Source organism: Peromyscus leucopus, chromosome 4, assembly GCF_004664715.2.
Source record: "Peromyscus leucopus breed LL Stock chromosome 4, UCI_PerLeu_2.1, whole genome shotgun sequence".
Taxonomy (NCBI): Eukaryota; Metazoa; Chordata; class Mammalia; order Rodentia; family Cricetidae; genus Peromyscus; species Peromyscus leucopus.
The window spans coordinates 129273780-129290308 of record NC_051066.1 but is presented as its reverse complement, the minus strand read 5'-3'; the positions used below and the strand labels follow the sequence as shown (position 1 = coordinate 129290308).

Sequence of the window (16529 nt, the reverse complement as noted above, 5' to 3'; positions counted from 1 at the left end):
AGATCTCACTCTGTAGACCAAGCTGGCCTGGAACTCAGATCTGTCTGTTTCTGCCTCCCTGGTGCTGGAGTGGAAAGCTTATTTTTTGAGGCAGGGTCTCTCAGTCAGACCTAGACCTCGCTGTTAAGACTAGTCTCCTTTGCCAGCTTCCTTGTGTATACATGGATCTGAACCCTGGTCTTCCTGCTTACATGCAAACACTTTATCTGTGAACGATGTCCCCAGGCACACAAATCCCTTCACACACATTCTTACTGGATCCTTAGAACATTCAGTCAGGACAGGCCCATCTTCCAGAGGAGAAAACAGTATCAACCAGTGAAAGGGAGCCGGGCGGTGGTGGCACATGCACTTGGAAGGCAGAGGCAGGTGGATCTCTGAGTTTGAGGCCAGCCTGGTCTACAGAGGGAGTTCCAGGACAGCCAGGTCTACACAGAGAAACCCTGTCTTAACAAAACAACAACAACAACAAAACAAAAAACAAAACTGAAGAAGCAAAATGAGCCACCCAGGGTCTCTGAACTGGTGAGAGGCCAGGCTGGTGACCACAAGCCCTGGAGGTCCTCCTGTCTCCCCAATACCAACAGCACTGGGCCTCAGGCATTTGGATGACTGTGCTTAGCATTTTAGGTGGGCTCTGGGGATTCAAACTCTAGTACCTGTGCTGTGCAGCAAGAGTTTTTAGCCCTGGAGCTATCCACACAGCCTGAAAATTGATACTTTTTCAAAATTAAATTTCGAGCTGGACGCAGGGGCACACACTTTTAATACCAGCACCCAGCAGACAAAGGTAGGTGGATCTTTGTGAGCCACCCTGGTCTACATAGTGAGTTCCAGGCCAGCAAATGCTCCGTCTTAAAACAACAACAACAAAATAACAAGTTAAAGTTTAACAGCTCTATAGAAGACAACAGAGGTCACTAGTGTTCTTAGGAGACTTTTTAATAACTGTGCACACCTGCACAGCCACATCTAGACTGAGGACTAAAAACTCAGTTGTGTTTATTCTTGAAGTTCATTCATTTTTGCCATCATAAACCTCTAGTTAAAAATGTTTTCAATGGGTTGGAGAGATGGCTCAGTGGTTAAGAGCACCGACTGCTCTTCCAGAAGCCCAGAGTTCAATTCCCAGCAACCACATGGTAGCTCACAACCACTTGTAATGAGATCTGGTGCCCTCTTCTGGCCTGCAGGGATACATGCAGGCAGAATACTGTATACGTAATAAATTAATGAATCTTTTTTCAAAAAAAAGTGTTTTCGAGGGGGCTGGAGAAATGGCTTCGTGGTTGAGAACACTGGCTGCTCTTCCAGAGGTCCTGAGTTCAATTCCCAGCAACCACATGGTGGCTCACAACCATCTGTAATGGGATTTGATGCCTTCTCTGTCATTCAGGCATATATGCAAAATAGAGCGCTCCTATGTATAAATGAACTTTTTTTAAGGTGTATTATTTAGAGGAGGCTGGAGAGATGGCTTACTGGCTGCGCTTGCACAGTGCCTGGGTTTAGTTAGCAGCACTGACATTGTAGCTCACAATTGACTGTAAATCTAGTTCCAGGTGACCCAGTGTCCTCTTTTGGCCTCAGTGGACATCAGGCATGCACAGGGTGCACATACATGCAAACAGGCAAAACATCCACTCACATAAATAAGTTGGGTTTTTGTTTGCTTGTGTTTGCTTTGAGACTTGGTATAACAGTGTATCCCTGGCTGGTCTGGGACTCATTATGTAGTCCTGGCTAGCCTCAGATTCACGGAGATCCACCTACCCCTGCTGTCTGAATGCTGGATTAAAGGCTTGTGCCACCGCATCCAGCAATGGCTTTTAAAGAAATTCACTATAGCTGAGCTTGGGCTTGTAGCACACACTAGTAAGCCCGGCACTTTAGAAGTGGAAACAGGGGCTAGAGAGACAGCTCAGTGATTAAGACACCGCCTATCCTTCCAGAGGATGTGGGTTCAATTCCCAGCAAATGTGACAGCTCACAGCTGCCTGGAATTCCAGTTCTAGGGTATCTCATACCCTTTTCATACATGTGATACACATATATACATACAGACAAAAAAATAAAACTTAAAAAAATAATCTCTGAGTTCAAGGCCAGCCTGGTCTACAGAGTGAGTTCCAGGACAGCCAAGGCTGTTATACAGAGAAACCCTGTTTCGAAAAAAAACAAAAACAAACAACAACAACAACAACAAAGGATCAGAAGTTGAAGGCCAGTGCCGGCTACACAAGGAGGCCAGCTTGGGCTACATGAGACCTTGTCTCAAAAAACAAAAAGTTAACATTGTATTATAACTGACTGTCACAATATCTGACCTGTCGCAGTTGTTCAGGGCAGTATTTGAAGATCCTCCAAATGCTGGTAGTTACCAGTCAGCAATGAACAAGCTGGCCATTGTTGAGCCTGTAAAGGCAGTTTAGGACTTCTCCCCTGAGAAAGAAGTAAAAGTGAGTCCTGAAAAGATGTGTAATTTCATAGCTCATCTCATAAGTGACCACCAGGGAAGCTGGAAGTTTGCCCGCAGTTGCAGAGCAGTGATGGTGGGCTAGCATGTAGCTTTCCTGCACCCATGCATTGTACACACACATATATGCTTACACAGAAGCCTGCTGTTTAATAAGTCCCCATGAAATAGGTCCTGACTGGCAAGAGAGTTGTATCAGGCAGGTGAGGCCATAACCCAGGAGTTCTAGGGTTCAGCAGCCCACACCACAGATGCCTCAAGCAGGCCAGTGGCGGAAAGAATTTCCTCTTCTACCATCACTGCATGTCTGTCTGGAAAGCTAAGGGATAAAACCCAAGTCTGTCTGTTGCATGCTGCTAAGGCCTGTATTCTTCAGCTATGAAGTCTGAGGGCCTGCCTAAGCTATCTGTGCCCGTCCTGTTCTCAGGCAGGTTCCAACCATCACAAGCTCCCAGAGTTGTAGTGTTCTAGTGTTGAGCTCTATCATATACTCAGAAACTTGGCCTCTTTTCTTTATGTAGCCCTGGAGGTCTAACTTGCTGTGTCTACCAGGCTGGCCCCAAACTCACAGAGATATACATGAAGACATGCACCACCACACTCATTCTAAAGCAATTCTTAACAACAGTGTTTGTGAAAATAGTCCTGCCTCCCAGACTTGGTACAAAGTGCTGCGCCGTATCTCATTTTGTCCTCCCTCGTAGAAGTTTGTAGGCAATGGAGTGCTTTCTTCCCTTTTTATAGATGAAGGGCATGGGGCTCAAAGATGCAAGATAGTCAAGGCCACACGTCATGGTGGGGTAGAGTGTGTCCAAACCACGTTGCTCTGCTGCTGCTAGCCAATCGCCCGCTTAACAGTAGTTGTTTGTCAATCACCTACCACATGCCGGGCATTTTTTTTTTTTTTTTTTTTTTTTTGGTGTGAGCCGGCAGATGAATTCCACACCTCCACAGGGCTGCTCTCCTTAAGCCTGCATCCTCTGGGAAGGATTGTCTTGGAGTTGTATCTTTGGGTGCATCATCCAACCCTGCCACACTGTTTGTTCTTGACCTCTGAAGCCCCTAGAGCCTCCCCAGTCTTCCCGTGGGGAGGTGACGGCTGAGGGCCGGGGTCCCCAGATGTACCTTGTATTCTGTGGACCAGAAGACACCTTCATGGCACACTGGCCTTGCCTAGAGCTTGTGCCCCGCAGTCTCCCTATAGCTTCCCTCCCCAGGGGTGTGGTGGAGGGGGGGGTGTGGTGGAGGGGTGTGGTGGAGGGGGGTGTGGTGGAGGGGGGGTGTGGTGGAGGGGGGGTGTGGTAGAGGGGTGTGTGGTGGAGGGGGGGTGTGCAGGTGCCTCCCACACCTCTTTGCTGCAGAGAACTCAGTCTCCACCTTGGCATGCCTCCTTGTTGGGCCAGCTCACAGCACTCAGGCCAGCCTGATAAGAGGCTTGAGGCCCATAGCCACCAGGCTCCCAGCCCTGCCACATCCACATGGCCTCCAGCCTGCTTTTCTGTACATCTCCCCACACAAAGAGCCTGGGTACTGTGGCTGGCGTTCAGCTGCTGGAGTGGGGAGGGAGGAAAGCGGTGAAAAGCTTTTCAGAAAGGCCTGGGCGAAGGCAGGAGCCACCCAGGTGATGGGAGCTGGTCCCCTGGGACCCCAACCCAGGACCACAGTGAAAGGTTACTGCTAATTGGCAAGCTCCTGATGGGGCCCGCATCTATTTAGCACTCCCCCTCCCCAGAGACTTCTAGGATGGTCTTGGCACAGCGTGTGATTTGAGAGCTCTCTGGGAGTCTGGCACAATCTGTCTGAATTGTGAACACTGAGCCTCTTGGTTTCCTAATTTGTACTTGTGTTGTCTTGTTTCTCTGCCCATTGTTGCTGGTAGATTTAGTAGCCCCCTCAGCCACCCTGACTTCAGTACCCTCTCCCCAGATCCAGTGGGCTCCCTCTTCTCCCCAGCCCCTAGCCAGACTGTTGGAGGCCATGCTGGGCCAGGGAGCAGCAAAGTCCCTGCCCCCCTCCCCTGACCTGTGGCCTGGCCTCAGGGCCCAGCTCTCACCCCTCATCAGCCCTGACACTAACGCGGCTTGTCCACCCTGTCGCAGGGGGCAGATGGCCTGTCGGAGCCCGAGGGCATCTCTCTGAAGCGGGTTGCTGTGGTGGAAGATTTCTTTGACATCATCTACTCGATGCACGTGGAGAGCTCCGCAGAGCCAGGCAAAGCCCCCAAGCACGCTGGGCAGAAGAAAACCTACCGAGCGGTGAGATTTCTGTCTCTGCCTCCGCTGGCAGCCCCAGGCCTTGGCAGGAGGCCATGGGCTCCGCACATGTTGGGCGGGGAGGCGGGGCGGGGAGCTGAGGCGTGATGAAGCGGCCTTTGGGGATCCAGGGGGGCATGGGGCAAGGGCATGGCAGCCAGAGATGGCTCACAGGGTGAGGGGCGGGCTCTGCGGTCAGAGCACAAAGGAGAAGCAGGTTGAGGAGAGGGAGAGGGAGAGGAGGAGAGGGGCAGGGCAGGGCAGGGCAGGGAGGAAGCCCTCCTTCCCCAGTTTCAGCCTCTTATAGCCTGCTGGGGGAGCACAGATAATAAGAATCGCAGGGGCCAGTGCTTCCACAGCATGGCATGGACTGCTTGCCAGCTTGCCCTAGATGCCTCCTGTGTGCGAGCTTAGCCAGATTACCACATACTATAAGCCAGTCCTGTGAGTTCCCAGAGGCTCTGGGTCTGAGAACTCCTCCTACCTTCAGGAGGTCACAATTGTGGGCCAGAGAGACTGAAGGCAAAGAGATAAACACAAAAGGAGAAATGCCTCCAAGACAGCTTTGAGAGAGCAAGAACCCCATACCGGGGGCTCAGCAACCATACTCCTAGCCCTGGACATTTAGTGCTAAGCCTGGGGGGCTTCATGGAGAAGGCAACATGTATACTGGCTACCTTGAGGAGGGCAGGAGGGGATGGAATGGCTCTCTGGAGAACTATTACACCCCAGGGAGCTGGAAAACAGGGCTGTAGAGAGAGCAGTGGCCCAACCTTCAGGAGGAAGCTGCTAGGCAAAGGCCCCCTCCCTATTTGGCCTGCCCCACATTTGAGTCTGTCTGTACCCATGGCTCATGCCCAGGTCTAAGCCCACAAGCCAGACATTTTATTGTCAGCTGAGTCCTCATGGCCATCCTGTGACTAGGGTACTATGCTCCATTTTCTAGTTAAACGGACAGACCCAGAACCTCAAGTCACTGTCCAAGGTCACACAGAACCTGAGTAGCAGTCAGCTGGAATCCTTCCAGGCCCTCCATGTGGATTTTCTCTTCAGAATCCTATAGTTGTATCTTCCTGGGGCCAGGCTTGCCCACCTACACAAGGTGTGAAGGTCCTGAGCTCCTTGCTTTCCCATGTAAGTCTGTGCACCGTGTGAATACAGTACCCATGGAGACCAGAAGACAGCATTAGGGACTAGAGTTACAGTTATAAGATGCTGTATGCGTGCTGGGAATTGAACCCATGTCTTCCGGAAGAACGGCTAGTGCTCTTAACCACTGAGCCGTCTCTCTTGAGGAAGGGTCCTTTGCTGGGAACCTCAGAGAAGTGAGGAACCAACCTGAGTGCCACAGGATCAGCACTGTCTTCCCACCCCTCCTGCTGCCCCTGAGCAAGGAAGCCAGTCTGAGGGTGTTTCCAAATGAAACTATAGAAGGGAGGACCATCGGTCAAGAACCAGCAGGTCCCCGTGGAACTGAGCCTAACACAGTGCTGGGCCTCCACGTATATCAGGGTCCATCCTTAGCCCTTTCCAATCTCACCTCCTAAGTCAGATCTATGTAAAGGCTACAGGCATAAAGCAGGGACTCCTGTGGGCCCCCATTTTAAGGTGAGAGCCACAGCCTGCCTAAGGTCACCTAGCTGGTGCAGAGCCCGGCAACTGACTAGTATCCATCCTTCCTTGCCACAGGTCTCCTGAGGCAAACTATCAAGCCAGCCACTGGCTACTGTCAGGCATGTGGGCTTGGCTGTATGGATCTGGTGACTTCCCTGGCTCCTCAGTGCCCAGCACCAAGCCTTGTCCATAGGCAGTCCTTGGTGGGGTCTGTGGCCTCTGGAACATGCAGAGGCTGAGGGTGAGTTGGGCCAGTCTTGCCAGCCCTTATCCTCCCGGGCTAAGTGGACAGCTAGCCCATTGCTTCTGATCCATATGCTGCCATGTGCCCCATTTCCCTGCCCAGCCTAGAGCTGGCACACGACTGGCATGGAACCGGCTGGGCTGCACACACAGCTGGAATCTCAGCACAGGGCCAAGGCTGAGCCCAGCAGGCCAGGGTCTTTCTGCAGCAGTTCAAGGCCAAGGAGCCAGTGCTCCCCCTTCCCCTCCTCCTCCCTTCCCTGTCGGCCACCTTTCCTGTGCCCACCCTCTTCCTGTTCCTGGGGCAGAGGCAGTACCTGGATGTCCTATCCCCTCGTTTCATCTGCTTCCATTTCCTCCCACCCAGCCTAGCTCCTCCTCGGTCTTGCTCTGCAGAAATGAGCTGCCCCACCCCGCCCATCGCCTTCAGAAAGAGCCCCCAAGCAAACCCTGTGCTGATGATGGCTGGGGAGAGGCACAGCCTGGCACTGCAGGGCTTCATCAAGCCCTCGGATGAGCGGTTTCTGGATCTGTCACTGTGTATTTTGCCAAAAATCAGATTTTCCATCTATAAGGCACAAGGACTTTAAAATTCTTACAAGCCTGAAGTGCCTTAAGGGGTTGGGAGACAGTAGGGGACTGGGCAGCCTTGTTCAGGGCACTAAAGGAGGCCATTTCTTCAGTAGAAGGGAGAGTCTTTCTAGCAACTGAATTAGAGAACCATGAATTAGAGAGGAAAGGTTATGAGCTTGTAAGGCCTGGAGTTTTTAGAGTCAGGCAGAAGGCATTTGCATGAGATGATACAGGAAGAGCTCCTGTTTGAGCAGGGAGCCCTACCATAGCCTCCTAAGCAGGGTGACCTGAAGGTCCAAGGATCCCAGGAATCTCACGGTGCTAAACCCAGGGAGAGTTCCAGCTTGCTTCCAGTTCCCTGAGCTCTTTCCCAAACGCTTCACTGATCTCACTGGATCAGGGCTTGAGGAACCTTTTCACTTCCTCTTCCCCCCAGGGATGCTAGAGGCCTGATCAGCTTCCAGAGCGTAGATCTGGCCACCCAGGCCACTTTGGAGTTGAGGCCAGATGTGGTCAACAGCTGTTCCAGGCCCCACCACGTGCTAATCCACCACAGGGCAGAAGGAGGATCTTGTAAAGTGGTGCAAATCCCCACCCCACCCCACCCACCCCGCCCACCTCATCAGGCTCTGTTGGCTTCTGAGCTGGGGAGTGAAAATGGACCTTGCAAGTCAGCGACTCTGCAAATAGCTTCTGCTCTCCCTGCCCGTGAAATCTCTCAGTTTTTAAGACTGAGAAAAACAGAAAAGGGAAATCCATGCATGGTTTTAGGGTCCTGGCAGTAGATTCTGAGAACAACATGGCAGGCATCTCAGGACAGCTGAGGGAAGCCTCCTGGGGACAGGTCCTGGAGCATCTCCCTTCCAAAACACAGAGGCAGCTCTCTGGTTCTGTTTTGTACATGTGTCTATTTCTAGAACAGTCTGAAGCCATCTGAAAGCCACTGTCCTCCCGACAAGATAGCGTGTGAGGATTGCCTTTCTGGTCTCACTTTTGTGTATATGTATGTGTGGTCCCGTGGACCTGTGGCATCTAGGCCCTCAGACAGAAATAGAGGCTCTATTTCTGGTCCTGGACCAACTGAAGGGTGAACCAAAAGATGCTGTAGAAGGTGAGAGAAGAGGGACTGTGTTGTCCATATGGGTCCCTCTGTGCAGAACGGATTCCCCAGGCTTCCTTCTACACTCTGTCCCACCACCTGGCAGCTCCAAGGACTTCTTACCTCTCCCATTCCCCTGTGGGACCCAGGGCCATAAGATATATCCCCATGGCTCAACCCAGACCCCAGGAGATCTTGTTGGTCACCATCTCACCCTGGAGACAGACTCCTGTGCACACTGCAGCCTAGGCAGCAAGAACTGACATTCTCATCCTGTGTACAGCGCTGAGCAGAGCAGCCTGGCCAGGGGCTGCTCTTGAGTCCTTTGAAAAGTGTCTGTCCAGTGCAGGTGAGCAGGCAAGCTTGACTAGTTTCTGCCAGGAACCTCCTCCCCCTCCTCTCTCCAGCTTATTGTAGCTCTCTTCCCCGTAGCCACTCAGCTCTTCTGAGGCCTAACTTTGGGAGCACTATCTCAGGGGAGCCCAGGACCTCATCTTTTGGCCAGTCAGCCCTGGCCCTGGCTCTGCCTGGAACTCATCCTTCCCTCCTGTCCTTCTACAGCCAAGCTCACTGTTCCCAACTCAGCATGCTCTGAAAGGGACTTCAGGAGCTCTAGGCTAGGATGAAGATGCCTGCTTACCTAACAGAAAGCCCCCCACCTTCCAGTCCTCATTCCCCAAGTGGGCCAACCTTGCCGTCCTCCTCCACTGGGGCTCTCCCATTTGTGGCCACAGCCAGAGATGCTGGGGTTGGCCCTTGTCCTTGACCTCCAGAGCAAAGCAATCAGACAGGGGATTTAGAAGGAAGATAGCTCATCAAAGAGACTGCCTGCTCTGCAGAGCATCAAATCAGCTGAGAAGTAACAACTGTGTCACCAAAATTAACTCAAGTTTGCAGCTGGCAGGAGTAGCCATGGAACTAGCAGGCCAGTGGCTGGGCTGAGAGCCTTGAAGGCTGGTCCTTAGGGGGCTGCTGCAGTCTAGTGCACCCTAGCCATCTACATACCCTAGCTCTCCTCTCCTCTAGAGATTCGGAATGCCCATGAGTCCTTTTCCCTATAGAAACAGACTGTGTTCTTGCCACAGAGAAGGACCCAGTGCAGTCCAGAGTGGCCCCCAAGCCCTCACCCAACTTTCTTGCTGGGCTGTGGTCAGGACAGGAATGCTTGGTGATGCTGCCCCCTAGTGGAGCAGAGTGGGAGAACCGGGCTCTAGGCAGCAGGTGAGAGGAAAAGTGGCATCCCAGCGACAGCCAAAACAGAAGCAGAGTTTCCAACCCAGAGCAAAGCTGACCCCTTACTAGATTTCTAGGCCACCCCCCTCCCTGCTTCCTACCCAGCCTTCTCATATTCCCTCCATTCCATCTCCACCTTCCCTCCCTCCTACCAGCTCTGTCCCGCAGCGTGGGATAGTGATGCTCGCAACACTGCCCCCCAAGAGCTGTGTGACCTCAGCTGAATCCTTAGTTACAAGAAGGAACAGGAAGGCTCCCGAGTGGTACAATGTGGAAAACTGGGTGCCCCCAAGCCAGCCTCCTATGACTCTGCCGGAAAGGCTCTGGCCTGTAAGTTAGCCCAGGACGTCAATGGTAGAACTTGGGGCTCTGTTCATAGGCCAGTGAATTTACAAGTGCGTCTTAGTTTATACATCTCTCAGAGGAGAGGTTGCTGTATTCTAGAGCAGTGTTCATAAGTTCACCCTTCAGTGGCAGCAATAAAATGTTCTAAGAAGAATATTACTTGTTAGAGGTTAAAAGCTAGATCATGTTTAAATGTTTTTCGTTTGCAATTTTTTATCTCCTTTATTCAAGTCTTAAAAACAAGTGGCTCATTTTACAGCAAGGAGTGGAGGCCACTGGCCTTGTTGTCACTGGTGACCAAGTTGCCTCCAAGGTGGCACATGACGTGCAAACTGTTTTCTGGCAGATCGCGGAGACCTACGCCTTCCTCCCCAGAGAGGCTGTGACTCGGTTCCTCATGAGCTGCACGGAATGTCAGAAGAGGATGCACTTTAACTCCAGCGGCCCGGAGCCCAAAGGTGGGGGCCACTGTTCCCAGAGGCCAGTATGACTGGTGGCACTGCCCTGAGAGCCTTGTTTGATTCTGTGTAACTTTCTAATTAATTAATTACTTGATTACTTATTTGTTTTTGAGACAGTGTCTCACTGTATAGCCCAGGCTGGCCCTGAACTCTCAGCCCTCCTCCCGCCTCAGCATCTCAAGTGCTGAGATTATGTGTGTGCCCCACACAGCTTGCTTATTGTTGTTGGTTTTTTTGTTGTTATTGTTGTTATTTTTTAAGTTAAGCTTCACTTAAGTCAATGACCCATCCATCCTGCCCTTCCAGGCTTAGGCTAGCCCCTCCTTCCACCTCATTTCTAGTTAGAAACGGTTCCCTTCCTGTTCTCTGGCCGCTGCCATCCTAGCCACTTGGCCTTGCCCATGGGCCTGTTTGTCCACTCATGTACACATGGATCTGGGTCTCTGAAGAGAGGCACACACCCCATGAGGCATGTTCCTCTTACTGTTTGGCCCTTAACACCTGCTGATGTTGGGCCCTCACTGAGGTCTGCTCCCTCCCTGTGCACACACCCATGTGCCCTCCAATCAGTAGATCAGTGAGGACTGATTAGAATTTAAAATGGACAGACCAGTTGTGATTAGCAAGTTGCCCCTTGCTCTGTTCAGCCCAGTGAGACCATCAAGGGTCCCCAATCAATATCTCTCTACACTGTCAACCATAACAGCCCATCAGAGCTTGTCTACCTGCAGCTGACTTTGACTGTAACACAGGCCAGCACATTTAGCCATGGTTACCATGACACTAGTGTGTCATGGGTTGTGGGTCACTGATCAGAGTTCTAGGCCTTCCCCATAACATGCTGTGCCTCTTCTGGCTGCAGCCTACAAATGATGAACCATGGTCAACGGGGCTAAGGGGTTGGGGGCAGTTGCCCGACCATGAGAACAAAGTAGGAATGGAGAGTAAGCCACTTATCCAGGTAGAACTCAAATGGCATCCACCCACCTAGGGAGGAAAAGTCAACCACATGATGATAGCCAGGTCACAGGAACACAGGCCACAGCAGAGTTTTCCTCTGAGTGCCCCTGAGGCACCTGAGCCACTTGTGACACCAGCTGACTCACCAAATCAAGAGGCTTTGCTGTCTGGGAACCACTAGTCAGTGGATGCCTGTCAGGCACATTAAACAGCTTCCAAGGTGTGAGGGTCCAGAACTTGTTAATGCTGTTCTATTGCTGAGAGCAAGCTCCTGGGCCAAGCTGTGTGGGTATGGGTCTCAGCTCTGTGCTTGGGGTTAGAAAGGGTCCCTACTCAGAGGACTGATAAGACTTGAGAGGTTGTCTGTGAGCCTGGCACAGAGCTCTAGTATGGGAGAGTGACCCCTAGGGGATGCTTGTCACAGAGCACACATGGCCTGGCCCCAGGGCCAAGACAATCCTTGGCCCTGCAAATGGGCCTGGAGGGCTTTTCTCTGCTCCCTCCCCACATTGCAGGTCTGGGCCCTGAGCTAGCTGCCTGGATCCTGCCCACCCAAGTGTGCTGGTCCTCTCCTGTTCCTGCCCTAATTGTTTCCATAGCAACTGGAGGAGTCAGGCACAAAACTGCTGCCTGAAGGAACAGAGGCAAGGCTGCCCTGGGGGACTGTAGGTCTCCCAGCTCTCCTGCTCTGCCTCCAACTGTGAGGAGGGTGCTCCTCCCCAAAGGCTGCAAGGTCTTCAGGATGCTGGGCTTCTCTGTGAGGAGCCCAGCAGCGACTTGCTTCCTCTCCCCACTGACTGCCTCCCCCTTAGGAGGGTCCTTCCCACCCACAAGCCCCAGGAAAGAGGACAAGGAGGAGAAGGGGGGTTGCTCACAGCTGGCAACTGCTTAGAATATAAACCAGCTTGAGGACTGTGTGCTGAGCCTCTCTCCCTGGGCTTATCTTGACAGAAAGAGGACAGGTGTCTGCCCGTTCTCAGTCCTGGGCAGCTGACCTTCCCACTGCAGAGAAGTGACTACAGGAAATCAGACAGAGCATGGCCCATGCACGAGTGGGCACCAGGCCAGGGGGATCTGGTGTGCAGTCAGTCCTGTTCCCTGCTGTGTGTCCCACAGCAGGTTAGGGAACCTCTCTGAGAATCTCCTGCTCATAATAGCCTTGAGTTGTCAGTCCTGGCATACAGCCAAGAAAACCAAGCCCCAAAGAAGTGCCGGGTGAAATCCCTCATCCAGGCTCCCCTCACCTACCTCCCTAGAGAGGAAAGCAGCAACATTGCCTTTCTCATCAGCAAAGTGGAAGCTGTGGTGGTGCAGATGCCTAAAAGGAGCCCACTCTGCAGAGCCTGGGCCTCGGATACCTTGGGAACATGAGCCCATTGTTCGGCTGTGGTGCTCAGGCCCAGGTGGCTTCCCTTTCCCCCTAGACCCAAAGCCAGTGGCTACAAAGGTAAGGTCAACCCCCGCCCTGAGCAAAATAGCTGGGTCCACCCACGTGCTAGATTTAAAAGGGAAAGTTTGGTTTCTGGACTGCCAGTAGAGAGCTCTGGAATCTGATAGGTTCCCTCTCTGCTCCATGGCTTGAGGCATCAGCCTCTAAATCCTTGTTGCCAGCTTTCTCCCTGACAGGAGAGACCTCTGCCCTCTGCATTCTCTCAGATTGCATCCCTGCCTGCTAGTCCTCCCTTCCCCCAGGGCAGGCTTCTTATTCCTGTCCCAGGAAGGTGGGGAGGAAGGGGGACAGGGGACAGGATGGAGTCTCCTCTGGGGCTGCTGGGAGGCTGTCCAGCTTCCTGGCCTCATGCTGAAAGGGAGAGGAGGAAGCAGAGTGGCCCCAGTGAGCAGCCTGTCCCCAGCAGAGTGTGGGGCCCAACAGCCCCTAGCTCCCCACTCCACAAACAAAGCAAGCTGCAGAGGGGGGTCTGGAAGTCGTCAGTTCCAGGGCCTCCACACCACCAATCTCCCACCAATCCCAGTGGGAACTCATTCTCAACCCGCCTGCCGTCCTGGGCAGAGGAACCTCTGAGGGTGCGTTCCTGCTTTCTCGACCGTGGCAATATACCGTGACACGGTTACAAACCCTGAGCTGGCTGTGATCAACGTGGGCTGTGCTCCTGCTTCCTTAGGAGCATGCCGATCACCCGCTAGACTTCTCTGCGGTTCCCAGGACCCTGCTGGCCCTTCTAGATCCCTCCTTCCTGTGCTCTCCAGCCCCATTCCTGCCCATTGCTCTCTTCTGTCTTGCCTTGTTGGCTGGCCTTTTCTCTCCCCATTCTCACTGTGACAGTGAGAAGCTGCATAGCCTTTCTGTGTGGTGGTGTCCTAGCTGCAAAGAAGGGGCATTACTACAAGTACAGTCTCCTGGGTGTTTTGGGTCTGTGTGGAGCCCATAGGGCACGCTCAGTTCTTCTTGGCTGAGGAATCCACTTTATGCTCTTCAAAAAGCTTTCTTGAGCTACTCCAGGGCCCTCTTGGTGCTAATGGACTCCCATATACCCTACCCCACCGTGTCTACTCCTCCTTGTTTTTCATTCTCTGTTTCCCCTTCATGCAGTGAGCAGTAAATATGAGTGATGAGTGATGCAGATGCATAGAAGTTGCCCACTCCGCAGGCTCCTGGAGCTTGCCCACCCATTGGCTACCTTCCTTCCACCTAGGCTTAGAATCCCTGTTTTGTTTCCGAGTCTGAACTTCACCAGGGTGGCTGGTCTTGTGGTTTCTTCGCTCCTCTTGCACATGTCCTTCAGTGCCCAACAGAGCTCTTACATCCCCCTGGCCAATATCTGGAAACTTCTGTTATCCCTGGACTGAGGAGTTCTTTAGGTAAAATGTTGTGAGAATGGGCACTTGGAGAATGTGAAGACTGGGCATTCCTTTTTGGAATTTGTGTTGATTGACAGGTGCCATTTGTATCCACAGTGGAGCTGAGCATGGCTTGGCCTGTCCTATGATGGGCAGAGCCTAAGTTGTTGATCCTTTCCAAAGCCCCGAGAGTCAGGCTGAACACTTGGGCTGGTTTCCATTTTCCTTGGCAAGGAGGTGCTGAAACATTGCTTGGGCCACTCCTTGGCCTCCCGTCCCAGCAGCTGCTGGATCACTTGGCCTCTGTAGGTGATACCTCTTAACTCTCCTCTCTATAGCACAACACAATGGCATCAGGCTGTCTGCAGTGGCCTGGGCACAGAGGACCACCCTATGCAGAGAGCCAAGGGAACCCCCCCCCTTTCCTGTTTACACTCTGCCTTAACTTGCCTGGCATGGCATCCTTCCCACCTGTGAGCACCACACGGCCACCATCGGCTTTGCATCTGTTATTTCTCCATTCACCACACCCAGAGCTCATGGGGCTCCCCCAGCCCTCGGCCTTTCTCCTTACTGTAGTGAGCCAGTTCTGGCCTCCCATGCCAGCTCCAGGACTCCCTTCCTCACTGGAAATGTCCACCTTGGCACTGCTGCCCCAGCAGGATGCTCACTCCTGGGACTGAGGGACTAAGTACCCCATGGCCCACCAGCGCAGGTGTTCCCTGATGGCTCTGTCTGTCTGCTTTCCTGCCACAAGGATAGTGTCTACCTCTTGCAGAGCAGTCCTAGCTCCTTCGGGGTCCTGGAAGCATCTTCTGCTTTGTGGAGATTCTGGAGAGCACAGACCAGGGAAAACCCTTCCTTCTGCCTACATACAGGTCACCAGCCTGGCCACTCTCCTGAGTGTAATTTTTCTTCCCTAAGCTGAACTGTCATCTGCTTCTTGATACGCAGCCTTAGCATTCAGGTACAGTGTAAGCTACGTCAGGGCATCTTGCCTATGTAGATGGACAAATGGAGAGAACCCCTATATGACCAGGGCCATTGGAGGGTGGGTGGCTCTTCACAGCCTCCTTGTTGTTCAGCTACTTCATCCCAGGCAGTTTCACCGTGGAGGAAATTACAGTGAAGTCGCACTTCTCAGCCAGAAACACCATGATTCAGAGATAGGAACGTGGCTCTTGTCTGTGACCCCATCTCAGGGTCCTTGGAATCATTGACCTAATGTGCTGCCTCCCACCCACTCCATCTTAGTAGATCAGGGCCTAAAAGCTCCCTGAGGTTGAGGAAGTTAACTCTCGGTTGATAGTGGTCCACTGAGGAAAAGAGCAGCTCCATTTTCCTACAAGCTAGGCTCATGTACACAGGATTCCCTGCCCCACCCAGACATGGTGGAGAATACGGACCAGCCCTCTCCACCATCTGCGCAGAGCTCATGCACATTCAGTGCGGTGTCAGGCATCTGAAGTCAGTCTGGAAATGAAACTTGGGGAGTGTAAAGACAGCCAGGAGCAACACAGACTCACAGAGGACACACGGGCACCAATAATGCTACAACAGTATTTTTTAAGTGGGCTGCCATGAATCTGATAACTACCATTTTGAGTCAGAGTCATCAGTATGGAATTGTATTCCAGATTCCTAGGTGACCAGTAAACATTTTTTGATACAATTTCTTTGTATGCAAGTAAGACTTGAGAGCTTTAGAGGGAAGCAGTGAACTTCTTCCTCTGATCTGTTTTTAGGGCTTTGGTGCCCTTGAAACGCATGTTTCTATTAGTTGTCCAAGTTCATTAAAACACATTTGTCACTACAAAGAAGGGTATAGAGAAGTCTGGGCCCAGTCTGGCCCCGCAGGAGGGCTCTCCCTCCGAGTGACTTTGCCCTGTGTTTCAGAGGCTCTTTCTCCTTTTCTCACCGTAGTCAAACACTTAGAAAATGAGCTGTTTTAGACTCATTTCACACAAGTGTTTGTCCTCCTGCGGCTTCTTCACTTGGCACAGTGCTGCACGGGTGCAGAGGTCTCTTCAGTTGGGTGCTGGCTTCGGAGGGGTAAGTGGAGCAAATGACCCTGGGATTGCCCTGTCACCTGGCCCTGTCATCCACGTTTGCTACAGCCTGTCTCTTGGCTGTGGTGGTGACAGAGGAGGGCAGGCTTTGCTTGGTGAGGCGGTTGCTCTCATTCCAAAGGACTCAGATCCTACCCCTTCGATGAAGTGGAGATCTTTTGACAGAAAGCCTATGGTAAAATCAACCTGGCCTGAGGTCCGTGTGAACAGGAGAGGCCCAGAGAATAGGTAGCCAGGATCATGTCATGGCCACCAGAGATTCGAGAGTCATCTTTGGGGTTGGAGATTTAGCTCAGTGGTAGAGCGCTTCTGTGATGGAAAAGATCAAAATACAGATGAGTAGGTATTCCCAGAGGTGTTCTCTGCAGTGTTGGTTACACTAGCCATACCTAACCAATCATAAGG

At 52.4% G+C, this 16529-nt stretch overlaps 1 protein-coding gene across 3 annotated transcripts in view; it reads left to right on the top strand.

Moving 5' to 3' along the window:
• The window catches only part of Nol4l (nucleolar protein 4 like), a 123223-nt gene that overhangs the window by 43688 nt on the left and 63006 nt on the right, over positions 1-16529 (top strand). For all 3 annotated transcript variants that reach the window (XM_028887522.2, XM_028887521.2, XM_028887523.2), the window contains exons 2-3: positions 4576-4731; positions 10182-10293. In XM_028887522.2, the coding sequence (XP_028743355.1) occupies positions 4576-4731; positions 10182-10293 (268 nt within the window). The remainder of the gene's footprint in view (positions 1-4575; positions 4732-10181; positions 10294-16529) is intronic.